Source organism: Pteropus medius, unplaced genomic scaffold (assembly GCF_902729225.1).
Source record: "Pteropus medius unplaced genomic scaffold, Ma_sr-lr_union100, whole genome shotgun sequence".
NCBI classification, from domain to species: Eukaryota; Metazoa; Chordata; class Mammalia; order Chiroptera; family Pteropodidae; genus Pteropus; species Pteropus medius.
The window spans coordinates 848,627-863,042 of record NW_024352784.1 but is presented as its reverse complement, the minus strand read 5'-3'; the positions used below and the strand labels follow the sequence as shown (position 1 = coordinate 863,042).

At 39.9% G+C, this 14,416-nt stretch overlaps 1 protein-coding gene across 2 annotated transcripts in view; it reads left to right on the top strand.

The window, feature by feature from the left end:
- The window catches only part of TRIM6 (tripartite motif containing 6), a 16,687-nt gene extending 2,271 nt beyond the window's left edge, over positions 1–14,416 (top strand). Inside the window, exons 2-8 of one of the 2 annotated variants that reach the window (XM_039847890.1) lie at positions 7,399–7,888; positions 8,390–8,485; positions 9,128–9,352; positions 11,406–11,428; positions 12,804–12,904; positions 13,177–13,203; positions 13,428–14,416. In XM_039847890.1, the coding sequence (XP_039703824.1) occupies positions 7,457–7,888; positions 8,390–8,485; positions 9,128–9,352; positions 11,406–11,428; positions 12,804–12,904; positions 13,177–13,203; positions 13,428–13,990 (1,467 nt within the window). In that variant the 5' untranslated portion in view covers positions 7,399–7,456 and the 3' untranslated portion in view covers positions 13,991–14,416. Of the gene's footprint in view, positions 1–7,398; positions 7,889–8,389; positions 8,486–9,121; positions 9,353–11,405; positions 11,429–12,803; positions 12,905–13,176; positions 13,204–13,427 lie in introns of both variants that reach the window. The other variant, XM_039847889.1, reaches the window with a different exon arrangement.

The following is a 14,416-nucleotide window of genomic DNA, read 5'->3' as shown; positions in this document are numbered from 1 at the left end:
ATTAGGCAACATATATAATTTTAAATTTTCTGGTAGCCTCATTGAAAGAAGAAAAACAGGTGGAATTGATTTTAATATACTTAACCGAATATATCCAAAATATTATTAGAACAATATAAAAAAAAATTTAGATTATTTTCTCTTACTAAATCTTTGAAATCCACTGTGGTATATATTTTATATTTACAATATCTCATTTCCAACTAGCCAAATTTCAGGTGCTCAGTACAATGGAGTTCTAATTTATACCTAGAAGTTCAGAATACCAAGCCTTCCATTTTTCTCATTGCATTTCTTTTGTTTTTCTTAATTCTGTTGAGTTGTAATTTACATCTGGTAAATTATCAATTAAGCTTATAATTGTGAGTTTTGACATGTATACAGTTATGTCACCACCAACGTCATCATGATATATAATGGGCATTTACATCATCCCCCAAATGTCCTTGTATCCCTGTGCAGTTCATCCCCTTTTGCAGCCCTGGGCCCCGACATCCACTAATCTGCTTTCAAATAGCATAGTTTTATTTTTTCGAAGATTTTATATAAATGGAATCATACAGTAATTTATCTTTGCTGTCTAGCTTCTTTCACTTTGGATAATGCTTTTGAGATTTATCTTGTTATATGTGTCAGTAGTTCCACTTTGTTGTTTTGTAATATGCCATTTGTTAGACATACCACATTTGTTTATTTACGGTTAATGGTTTTATGGATTATTTCCAGTTTTTGGTGATTATTGCATTTATGAGGCAGAAACACTCTCCTAAAAGAATCATGTATACCAAGTATACTTTTGCTTGTAATAAATATATGTGTATATGTTTATGTTGGGGGAGATGTAGTGGACCTTCAGTTAAAATAGTTAAGTATATTATCACCAGAATTTTTAAGACATTTTTTTAAGAGCAGTTTTTTGTTCCCATAAAACAGAGATTCCCATTTATCTTCTGCCCCCACACATGCATAGCCTCTCTCAGTATCAGTATCCCCCATCAAAGTGGTACGTTTGTTACAATTGATGCACCTACATTAACAAATTATAATTATCCAAAGTTCACAGTTTACATCATGACTCAGTCTTGGTGTTGTACCTTCTATGAGTTTGGGTTAATGCATAATGACATATATCCATTATTATAGTCCCATACAGAGCATTTTCAATGCCTTACAAATTCTTTCTACTCTGCCTATTCATGCCCCCTCACCACTGCTGGCAACCACTGATCATTTTGTTGTCTCCATAGTTTTGCTTTTCCAGAATATCATATAGTTGGAATCTTGTAGTTTGTAGCATTTTCAGAATGACTTTTTTGGTTTAGTAATGTTCATTTAAGTTTCCTCCATGTTTTTTCATGGTTTCATAACTCATTTCTTTTTAGTGCTGAATAATTTCCATTGTCTGGATGTACCACAGTTTATCCATTCACCTATGAAGGACGAGTTTTGACAAGTATGAATAAAACTGCTAAAAATATCTGTATACAGGTTTCTGTGTGGACATAAGTTTTTATCTCCTTTGGGTAAATACCAAATAGTATGATTGCTGGATCATATGGGAAGAGTATGTTTGTTTTTATAAGAAACCACCTTTCAAAGTGGCTGCACAATTTTGCTTTCCCACCTGCAATGAATGAGCGCTCTTGTTGCTCTATATCCTCACCAGCATTCGGTGTTGTGTGCATTCCTGATTTTGGCCATTCTAATAGGTATAGTGGTATCTCATTGCTGTTTCAATCCTCATTTCTCAGATGTGGAACATCTTTTCATATGCTTATTTGCCATCCCTATATCTTTGGCGAGGTGTCTATTAAAGTCTTTGGCTCATTTTTTAATCAGGTCTTTTGTTTTCTCGATGTTGAGTTTAAAGAGTTCTATGTACATTTAGGTTAACAATCATTTATCAGATGTGCCTTTTACAAATATCTTCTCTAAGTCTGTGACATACCTTTTCATTCTTTTGACATCTTTTGCAGAGCAGAAGTTTTTAATTTTAGTGAAATCCAACTTATTGTTTATTTTATGAATTGTGTCTTTTGCGTTATAATGTTATGTCTAAAAAAGTATTAATCATACCCAAGGTCATGTAGGTTTTCTCCTGCATTAATTTCTAGGAGTTTTATAGTTTTGTGTTTTACATTTACGTCAACGATTCATTTTGAGTTAATTTTGGTGAAGCATGTAAGGTCTGTATCTAGATTCTTTTTTTTGCAAATGGATGCCCAGTTTTTCCAGCACCATTTGTTGAAGAGGCTGTCTTTGCTTTATTGTATCACCTTTGCTCCTTTGTCAAAGATAAGTTGACTGTATGGAGATCTATTTCTGGATTCTCTATTCTGTTTAATTTATCTATTTGTTTATTATTTTGCCACTAACAGTTTTGATTATTGTAATTTTATAGTAAATCTTGAAGTTGGATAGTATCAGTCCTCCCACTTTGTTCTTTTCAATATTGTATTGGCTATTCTGAGTCTTTTGCCTCTTTGTAAAAACTTTAGAGTCAGTTTATCAATAGCCATAAAATAACTAGACTGGGGATTTGATTGGGATAGCATTGAATTTATAGATGAAGTTGGGAAGAATTGACATCTGAACAATATTGAATCTTTCTGTCCATAAAGTGGAATAGCTCTTCATTTATGTAGTTTTTTTATTTCATTCATTAGAATTTAGTTTTCCTTATATAGATCTTATTCATGTTTGTTAGATTTATACCTAACAAATTAGACTTATTTCATTTTTGGAGTGCTACTGTAAATACTATTGTGTTTTTAATTTTAAATTCCACTTGTTCATTGCTGATATATCGAAAAGCAGTTGACGACAACCTTGCTGTAATCACTTATTAATTTTAGTAGGTGGTTTTGTTTTTGGGTTTTTTTTTTGTCAGTTCTTTCAGATCTTCTACATAGATGATTATGTCGTCTGTGAACAGTTTTTTTTATTCCTAATCTTAATACCTTTATTTCTTTTTCTTATCCCATTGCATTAGCTAGAACTTCTAATACAATGTTGAAAAGGAGTGGTGAGAGAGGACAGTCTTGCCTTGTACCTGATCGTAATAGGAAAGCTTTAAGTTTCTCATCATTAAATACAGTGTTAGCTGTTGGTTTTTAAAGATGTCCCTTATCAAGTTGAGGATGTTTTCCTCTATAACTTTTTAAATGAGATTTTACTATATATGGATATTGGGATTTTCAAATAATTTTTCTGCATCAACTTATATGATTATTTTTCTTTTCTAGCATTAGTTTGTTTTCAAAATTTGAACCAGCTTTGCATTCCTAGTGTAAATCTCACTTTTTATGGTGTATAATTCTTTTTATACACTGTTGGATTCAATTGGCTCATATTTTATTGAGAATTTTTGCATGTATGTTAGTGAGGGACGTTGGTCTGTTTTCTTGGAATGTAGTTGTCTGATTTTGGTATTAGGATGGGGTTGGCCTCATAGAATGAATAAGCTGGGACGTATTCCCTTTACTTCTATCCTCTAAGAGAGATTGTAGGGAATTGGTACTTTTTTCTTCCTTAAATCTTTCATAGAATTCACAAGTTAACCCATGTGGGCCTGTTGCTTTATATTTTGGAAGGTTATTAATTATTGATTCAATTTTTTAATAGAGGCCTATAAGATTGTCTATTTCTTATGTGAGTTTGGCAAATTGTGTCTTTCAAGAAATTAGTTCTTTTTATCAAGGTTATCGGATTTGTGGACATAGTTGTTCATAGTAGGCCTTTCTTATACTTTAATTGTCCACAGGATTTGTAGCGATGAGTGATGTCTCTTCTTTAAGTTCTAATGTTAGTAATTTGTGTCTTCTCTCTTTTTTTCTTAGTCGGCCTGGTTGGAGACATATATTTTATTGATCTTTTCAAAGACAATTATTTTTTAACATTAACAATTTCATACAATAGCACATTTGTTTCTATTGTGATGCCCCAGTGCCAACATCAAGTTTACATATAAACTCAGCAGTAAGTTATAGTTTTAATCCCATTATAAAATTAATTGCCTATAAAATCCTATTATAAAATTAATCTCTTATGTTAGTTTCAGTGTTAGCCTCTGGATCACAGGCAAGATCAAGAGAGATTGGATCTCTGCCCTCATAATCTTAATTTAACAAAGGTGATAGACCCTCACAGTCTAATGTTCTAAGTGAGGTTATGTAGGTATGTAAGGAAATGGTAAACCAGCTAAGTGCCCAGTTCCCATAGGTGTGATTAATTTGGTTAAACATCAGTTTCTTAGATGATAGTAAATACTTCTGTAATATCGCTTAGTTGCTTGGGTTTCATGAATGTCTTAAAATTTTACTGTGTACCCTTTATGAAGGAGAGAAATAGAGAGAAGTGGTAAGAACTTTGGCACTGTAGCCTGAGTGTTTGCATTTAAATCCTGGAGCTACCACTTGGACTAGCTTCCTAACATCTCTGGCCCTCAGTTTATACAACTGTGAAATGGGGTTGCAGGGACACTCAGTGTTTTTATCAAAAATTATTGAGCTGTTATATGTATAATAATTAGATTATTGCCCAGAACATAATAGGCTTTGAATAAATACTTACTGTTAGCATTGCTGTTATCAAACTGGGCAAAGCTGAACAAGTCCAGGACCTTTAAGAGCACCAGTGAACACTAGGTGGCAGCATGGAGGTCCCATTTTTCAGCTCACTACTGCCCCAGTAGAGCTTTGTACTCACCCTACTCAGTTATGCATGCTATGTCTCACAGAATGTTTTTTCTGACTGGGACACTTTCTCATGCCCTTTCTCTATAAGGGCCTATTGTTACTGACAGGCAATTCGATGTTTTTTATCCATCAGGAAAATTAGTGCAAATCACAGAACCTTGTATTCTCAAATTATACCCACACTGACCATGTTGTCATAAGTGTACATCTGCCTTTGCTGGGAAACCAGACAAAAAAAAAATTAGAATTACACCTGCTTTCAGCTGCCCTGTAGCATATCCTGTACAAGAGGGTCACAATTGGGACCAGGGCTAGTGTGCCTTCAACTACGCAGTTCATTTGTGAGCTAGCTTTTCTTCGGTGGCCCAAACGAGACTTCAGCTAGGCAATCAGAGAGAACAGCTTTCAATTAAAGTGATTTGATGCTGGAACAGTAAAACTAATGGAAGGAAGGAGAGGAGGGAGAGGGGGAGGATAAAAAAAATCCTCAGTGTGGTTTAAAACAATGGTAATATAACTTAACAAGTGAAGACTTCCAAGAATGATGAAAAAGATATTCTCAATGAGGACATCTATCTTAATTTAGCACAGAAAAGAAATAGAGTAAGTTCTAGCATCTCTAGTTGCCTACTTAGAGAAGCATCGAGCTTTTTTAACTGACCCTTGTGCCAGGCACACAGAAACCACATTGTGCTTAAATGTCACCTTATTATATCTTGTTATAAATTGAAATAGAGGATTTTTCCCTTAGGTCCAAAATCTTGTTATAAATTGAGATAGTGGATTTTTCTCCTAGGTGCAAAATAAATAAGCAGATATGGAAAGGAGTGAGAAAGTAAATTATTTATTCTTATAACAAATAGTTATATCAACTTTGCTCTATTCCTATTCCCAGTAAAAATATTAAAGAAGCTTTTTCCTCATGGTGAGAGGTAAGAGAACTAAAAGATCAGAGTTGTGACAGTATAAGTGTAGTGATAACTAGTTTTTGATTGAGACTATCCTACTCGTTGGCTCAGAGTATTATCACAAATATGCTCTATGGGAGGAATTGATTTCAACAATATACACGAGATTAAACCACATTTTGGATCGGGAATTAACCCAGTGTTCCAAAGCTAGAGAAAAGAATTCGGGATTCAGACCTGGGTCTGTGTGACTCCAGGGCTAGTGCTTTCTCTTCTGCCCCATACTGCAGAGAAAAAGATGAAGCAGGGAAGGAACCTACAGCATGAGGTTTCCTAGGTTCATTCATATGTAGGACGCATTGATACTTTATTCCTCCCTTCCCCCTGTTTTTACACTTTTCTCCCATTAGCAGTTCCAAAATACTTTCCCCAAATGCTATAAGATGTCTTTGTCCCGGTCACCCCACCTGCATACCTCATCTTCAGTTCTTTTTTCTGTGGACTATTCATTCTGTCACTAGAACATACATGGTCTCGACCTCTCACTCATACCCTTTCTTCTCCACACGTGGGCCCGCTAAGGCTCCCGTCAAAGTCGATGACAGGTCCTTTTGAAATTTCTTCCTCAAATAGGGACTTTCCCATTTCCACACTCCTAAAACATCGAGTCTGTGCCCGACTTTTACCACCTTTGCCATCTGGCTGTCTGGTTAAAGTTCAGAGGCTAAGGACAGACCTTTGAACCAGGACTGTGGATATGTTAGGTTATGCCAGCTCTACAATTTACAAGATATGAGATTTTATAAAGTCACTTAATTTCTCTATTTCTTTATCCAAAGGCCAAAAACGGTCTTATTTATTCAGAGTTTTCCTGTGAGGAATAAAGAAAGCAGGAATATGTTCCTAAATCACATCCAGCTATAAAAGTATTAGTCATAAAAATATTACCTCACATTATTGTGGTCATTATTATTTCTTTGGGGTTTTCCATGACCATGAGAAGTGAAAGGGCTCTGTCTGCAACAGTGCTTTTAGAAAGTAAAAGTGTCTTTACAATGAATGATATCTAATCTTGGAGATTAGATCCTGGAGAGCAGTGCTTGAGAGTGGCAAAGGCAGGTGGAAAAGCTCATGAGAAAGGTCTAATCATCAGTGGAGAGATGAGGTTCTAGGTTTTTAGTCAACGTAAGTTGGGCCGGCACTGTGCTAGGTCTGAGGATACAGCAATGAACAAAAATGAAGTCTCTGATCCTGTGGAGCTTATATTCTGGTGGGAGGATTCAGACAATTAAAGGTATTAAGTGGTAATAAGAAGCAAAATCTAGCCAGTAAGTATACAGAGAGTAATTGTATGGGAGAACGAGCCTTAGGTAGAACAGACTCTTATATGCTGAATGAAGTCAGAGTCGTGCAGATATCTGGGTGAAGGATCTTCCTTGCAGCAGTAAAAGCAAGTGCAAAAATTCTAGGGCAGCAACATATTTTGGTACTTTTAACATTGAGAGGGAGTTTTGGTGGGCTGAGAAAAGGTCAAACAAATGGTGGCTCACACAAGGTCACTCCTCTCCAGGGCTTCAGTTTGTTCCTTCATCCAGTAGAATGAAATCATAATTTTTGCTCTAATGAGGGTGCAAATTGATGTCTAATATGAGCTGGGATAAAGCATGTGTTTAAAGTTAGAACGAGAAGCCCTTGTTACCCCAGGTGTCTGACTTCTTTATTCAGGATCGTCAGCACCCTTTTTTTCTCCTCCATTTTCTTACTGATTCTTTTTTGTTTACCCATCTACTCAGGATTCTCTAAGCAGGAGGCACCTTACAATCCAGGCCTGGGCAGGCACAAGAGAAGAGAATGGCTGCAATGACTTCAACATTACTGGTGCACATACAGGATGAGGTGACCTGCCCCATCTGCCTGGAGCTCCTGACAGAACCCTTGAGCATAGATTGTGGCCACAGCTTCTGCCAGGCCTGCATCACAGAGAACAGCAAGGAATCGGCGATCGGCCCAGAAGGGGAAAGCAGCTGCCCTGTGTGCCAGACCAGCTACCAGCTCAGGAACCTGCGGCCTAATCGGCACCTGGCCAACATAGCAGAGAAGCTCAGGGAGGTGGTTTGGGGCTCAGGGAAGCAGCTGAAGGTGATGCTTTGTGCATACCATAGAGAGAAACTCCAGCTCTTCTGTAAAGAGGATGGGAAGCTGATTTGCTGGCTTTGTGAGCGGTCTCAGGAGCACCGTGGTCACCACACGTTCCTCATGGAGGAGGTTGCCCAGGAGTACCAGGTGGGAGCCTGCAAAGAAGGAGATTGGAAGGAATGGGGTTCTTGGCAGAAGATTTTGACTTTATACTCTAATCTATTTTCTTTGTAGTTCTCCCATTTAGCTGCAGGAGTGGACCTAGAACGTGCTCCCTTGGCCAAGAGTAGAGATTTAACCTCTTCCTTGCAGCTTGATATCAGCTCTGCATGGCCTTTTGAGTAGAGGATGCTGCTAGGGCCAAATAGAGGACTTGATGGATTGAGTAGGGCATATATGTTGGCAATGAGAGTAAAAGACTTAAAGTACTTCATGATCAGGTTCTTTCCCTTCGAAGAAAGAGAATCGGCCTATTCCCATTGGTTTTCATCCCCTGTGTATAAAAGGTACTTTGGCTTTCGTGGTTTTTCATTTCAGGGCAGGACATGCTGTTTCTGAGGTCAGCATAATCTCTACCCCATTCATTCCATGTTTAGGCACGGAGACAATTAAACACTGGACTCTGCTTGACTCGTGTATTTCTTTCAGGAGAAGTTCCAGGAGTCTCTGAAGAGGCTGAGGCAAGAGCAGCAGGAAGCCGAGAAACTGAAAGCTGTTATCATGGAGAAGAAAACATCCTGGAAGGTAAGAGAGATTCTTCCTAAAAGTGTCCTGGGACAAGAATCAGGGCAGGGCATGGGAGCCAAGGGCAAGGAGACCCGGCCCTGTCTGCTCCCAGTTAGGCCAGAAGAGCTTCCCTTTGCCTAGTCCTTCACTACAGCCCTTCCAGACAAGGGGATTGTTCTTGGTGCAGTGGGAAGAGAGAGAGAAGGGGGAGTTAGAAAATGAACGTATCAAAAGAGAATCCAGATTTTTTAAAACAATCACATAGAAAAGGAACCATGGCCATTCGCAGCTCCTAATTCCTGATTCTGGACTTTGTTCTACATTTCAAGCTCTGAAACTTGAAAGACAGTTAAGGAACAGGCCAGTCATTCCTACCTCAGTACTCAAAACTGGATGAGGAGGGAGGCTGCTTGAAATCAAACCTCATCCAGAATTCTAAGGAGGACAAGATAAGGCTGCCTAGGGCTAATGTTCTGGGAAGAATGGAAGGGATAATAGATGGAAGAACAGGTTCTGCAGGACTTCCCCTTTACTCCTCCTCTCCCAGTGAGACCTGGCCAGGAAAGCAGTGCTGAGCCTGATTCCCTACCCCTTAGAGAGGATACTCTCAGTTCAAGAGACTAGCAGCCTCTTTTCTCTTCTATATCCTGGAAGAATCAGATGGAACCTGAGAGACACAGGATCCAGACAGAGTTTAATCAGTTAAGAAGTATCCTGGACAAAGAAGAGCAGCAGCAACTGAAAAAGCTGGAGGAGGAGGAGAGGAGAGGGCTGAGTATTATAGAAGAGGCTGAGGACAGGCTGGTCCACCAGAGCCAGGCACTGAGAGAGCTCATCTCAGAACTAGAGCGTCGGTGTCAGGGGTCCATAATGGAACTGATGCAGGTAAGACTCACAAAGGAGCCCCCGATTTGGGAGTCAAGGAAAAGAGAAACTAACTTTCCTACCCTTCTGCCATGGAACTGATACCCTGTGGGGTCAAGAACAAAATTTCTTTGACTCTGTACTGCCTCTTCTCTATTAAACCGTGCAGAGGTCGTGAATAAAGCATAGGTAATTAAAAATACAAATGCCAAGGGGATGTCTCATTTTTATTTATTACATATAAAGGATGGTCCAAACAGTCATTTGAAACTGTGGAGAAGATCTGCTGTATCCAGTGATGTTCTATAGCGACATTAATCAATCTTGATGTTATTGACATTTTAGGCTAGAAAATTCTTTGCTTTGGGGAGCTGCCCTGTACATTGTAAGATGTTTAGCAGCATCCCTGGCCTCTGCCACTAGGTGCCAGTAGCACCCACCCCCAGCTGTGACAAATGTCCATTGAGGGGAACATGTCCCAGCCTCTACCTCTTGAGAATCACTGCCCATTAGGCACCTATTGCTTCTGATGTGCTGGGATTTGTCAGGTACTTTCACCTAGCTTAGTCACAGACAAACACATACTAAGCTCAGATACCTAAAGATTCTTTATCAGTGGTCCCCAGGGACCGGTGCTCCTATGAGAATCTAATGCCTGATGATCTGAGGTGGAGCTGAGGTGGTGATGCTAGCACTGGGGAGCGGCTGCTAATACAGATGAAGCTTCACTCACTTGCCCATCGTTTTACCTTTTGCTGTATGACCCGGTTCCTAACAGGCCACTGACTGGTACCAGTCTGCTGCCCAGGAGTTGGGAACCCCTGCTTTATGTAATCACCAGCCTTTCTTTGCTTTCACTCTTTCTCTAGGACAAAGTCATTTAACATGTTGTAATAGAAGTTTGAACTGGTCTTTTAAGACACAAAGGAGACTGGGCTCTGGTGTGTGTGCGTGTGTGTGTTTGTGTAGGTCAGGAGAGTGCAAGCTGTCAAATCTAGATATTTGATGATGGAGCTTGAACTGAGGTTGAAATCCGAGGAGCTGTTTTTTACTTGGAGTGAATAGTGTGACTATGAAGTTGAGGCAAGATGTACCTTGTGATAGTCTGGAACCTGCAAGTTGTTTCCTTATTTTCTGTTTGCCTTCTTCAATTCAGGGAAAATAGTTATTCCTATGTGACATAGACCAAACCATGGGCTTTTTCTTCAGTCATTGAGGTATAAAAGCAGAAATTGAGACCAAATAGACCATAAGGCAATCTACTCATATGACAGAGGTAGTGATGGATGATGGCGAAGAGCAGGTGGCTAAAAAGTTAAGTACGTGAAACTGATGGGCTTGGTCTAAGATGTGATGTCAGGGTGAATATAACATGGTGTTTGGGGCAATACTTTGTCTTATTCTGGTGACACTGGATGCTGGTATCATTGAGGAAGATAGAAAATAACAGTAAACCTCATGATTGCAGGAAAAGTAAGTTTTCTTTTAAATATCTTGAGTTTGTGGTGCCCATGGCTCATTTGCTGGGGTATATAAGGGATATCTGACCAGAAGTACAAATTTAGGAATTGTAAATGTGTGTGTGTGTGTGTGTGTGTGTGTGTGTTGAAATCAAGAAAAACAGATGAAGTCAACAAAGAGGGTATAAAGGGTTAGATGAGGTGAAGTTTGAAGGTTTGAGAAACAACCACATTTAAGGGCCCTGTATCCTTAGCAAACAGAATGTAAGCATTTTAAGAACAGAAATCATGACTTAATCATGTGAGATTCTCTAGGTCCAGGCACAATGCCTGACAAATAATAGATGACGCACATATATAGCATTATACACACAGACAGTTGTAAAAATAAAGGTTCTAATGAATAGATTGAATCATTTCCAAACATCCCTACATGGGATCTTAGGAACTGTCTGCTCTGAGTTCTTATCTCTACTTCGTGGCCTCCACGTTGGTGCCATCTTTATTCTCATCATATCACAGGGTGGTAGGGATGGGGTGAAGTACATGAATAAGGCTGTATTAGAGGGCAGGGACTATTTTTCCTTGACTTAACATGTCTCTTTCCTCCCTAGGATGTGAGTGATGTCATGGAAAGGTATGTGCAGGAAAACACGAGGTGGTTCCTTTGGATTGGCAAAAGATTCCTGCACCCATAGAGTTATGGTCAGTGGGAAAGGGAAAAAGAATAAAAGGTCATGGAAGATTCAAGACTGTGGTGTCTTGAATTGCTCATCATGAGACTTTTGGGGTTTCCACAAATAAAAGGAATGGCCTGGTTTCTATGATAGGAGAATTTGGGGTGATGGGAGGTCACAAACTGGGGACAGCAGTATCCTTTATTCTTAAGAGTCACAGTATCATTGACTCCCCCCTAGTATCCCGTGATAGAACTCCTTTTCTTCTGTACCTGCTTCCAGCCCTGATTCCAGTAATTTTTAGCTACCTCAAAATACATAAGGCTTTTCTTTGCCTGAGTATTTTGTCAGAGGGAAATTTTTCATTTGCATTGCTTCCCAAGGTCCACAAATCAGCTCTTGGGACATCTGCCTTAAATTTCCTTTTCTACCTTGGCTTTTGAACAGTATGCCTTGCTACGTAGTTCTCTTCACACTTTCATTTTTCTCAATTCCAATAAAAACATAGACCTGAGGTCTTGAGAAGCGTGGTTTGGGCCCTGGATCAAACAAAACAGGTTCTCTTCTCTATCACATACGCTAGAACCTCACCCGTGAAGGTGACGTTTAACGTTGCCCACACACCAGGTACCTTAGAGCTCCTCCCAGACACATGAAATATGGAGCCTGTTGTCCCTTATGAAGTCTGCACTCTCACTTTGGCAGTGAGGACGTCTCTTTTATCCAACCGGCATAAAGTTCCCAACACTGAATCCTAAGATGCTATCCTGAAGGCTTTTCTCTTTAGGCCTCCGGGAGGAGACTCTAAGGTCTAAAGGCAAAGACTCTTCAGAAAGGAGCCCTTCACTTGATGCTCTTAATGCCCCAGCAGCAAGTTCTTGGTGTTCTGCCTGTCAGCACAGACTTCTCCAGCCCCTCATGGTAGACCCTCTAGATGGCACTGACATTTTAAATATTTGAGGGTTTTGTTGTTGCTGTTGTTTGTTTGTTTGAGGTAGCAGAGAATTTCCCAGCCATTATTTTATTTAATTTTATACAATCCCTAGGATGTCGAGGGGCGGGGGGTGGAATTGTGTTTTACAAAAACAACAAAAAACAAACAAAAATGGAGCTTCAAGAGTTAAATCTTATCAAAGTTTACAAAGATGATGAGAAACTAGTTTCTAGTTCAGGTTTTCTGGCTCCGGTGTCAGGACTCTTTGAAGAATGATGCTAATTTTGTTTAGAGAACAGTGTCGAAGTTGAAATTCACCAGTGGGCCTGGGAGGTGGACAGTAGTGCTGGAGGGACCCAAGGTCAGCAGTGTAGGAGATGTATAATGTGTGTTTATTCCAGGAGTGAGTTCTGGACCCTGAGGAAGCCAGAAGCTCTCCCCACCAAGCTGAAAAGTGTGTTTCGAGCCCCAGATCTGAAAAAGATGCTGCGAGTATTCAGAGGTGAGGAGACCGAGGGGACAGAATTTGGCTACAGGATTAGTGTAGTAGCAAGAAATGAATAAAACAGAGGGTATGGTTAGTATTTGGGAATAGAGGGTGAGGAGAGGGTCTAGGGACATAATGTGTGAAGAAGAAGCAGTTCATATTTAAGGGAGAATGAAAGGGCCAGCTCAGAATTCCCTGCCACACCCCTTAGTCAGGTCAAGGGGAGAGACATCAGACCTGAGACTGTTGGTTCTGTACAACATGATTGTCTCTTTTCATCATTCCAGAGCTGACGGATGTCCAAAGTTACTGGGGTAAGTAGAAACCATGGCCCCTTTGAGCCAACATGTTCTGATCCTCTTTCACATGCTCCCCACAAACATACCGCCACACACTCTCGAGTATTGAGGTGGTGATACTTCTTCCCATCCCCCACCACACAGCTCCAGTTCCTCCCACCCACTTCCTGCCTTTCTTCTCAGTGTCGTAAGACCCACACACCCATCCTTATCTGCCAATGTTGTACTTTTTCCCACAGTGGACGTGACTCTGAATCCACACACGGCTAATTTAAATCTTGTCCTGTCTAAAAACCGGAGACAGGTGAGATTTGTAGGCACCAAGCTGTCTGGGTCTCATCTGGAAGAGCATTACGACTGTGGCATCCTGGGCTCTCAGCTCTTCTCCTCAGGAAAACATTACTGGGAGATAGAGGTGACCAAGAAGACTGACTGGATCTTGGGGGTGTGCAGTAACGCGGTGGGATCGCCGTTCTCTTTCAGCCAGTTTGCAAACAATCGGAACGTTTACTCCAGATATCAACCTCAAAGTGGATACTGGGTGATTGGGTTACATCATAAGCATGAATATAGAGCCTATGAGGACTCTTCCAGTTCCCTGCTCCTCTCAATGACGGTGCCCCCTCGCCGTGTTGGGGTTTTCTTAGACTACGAGGCCGGCACTGTCTCCTTTTTTAATGTCACAAACCATGGCTTTCCCATCTACACCTTCACTAAGTATTACTTTCCTACCACTCTTTGTCCATATTTTAATCCTTGCAACTGTGTGGTCCCAATGACCCTGCGCCGTCCAAGCTCCTGAACATTCTGCTGTCCCCACCCCGATATGAGCTGTACCTTTTGAGGCTCGTCTGTACCACGTTTCTGACCTGTTTGCATTCTCACTCCTTTTCCTTCGAACATTTACTCAGTGTTAGAACATACCCAGTATTGACAGTGAACAACCTTGATTAAGTAATTACAGATCTCACAATGGGTAGGGGTAGCTTTAAGCATTTGTTGGAGATTTTTTTTTTTTTTTTGGTCAATGCATGGGTTCAAATTTAAGAAGTGTTCTTCTCTTAATTTGCTATAAGTTTTTTACAAAAAGGAAACTTGAATTTTAACAGATATTGTCTGTAATTACTGAGATAATTGTGTCATTTTTTTCTGTTATTGGTGTATGTTGATTTGTTTCCATTTTTAAATCTAACACAAATTCCTGAAATAAGCCACTAATTCTTTATAT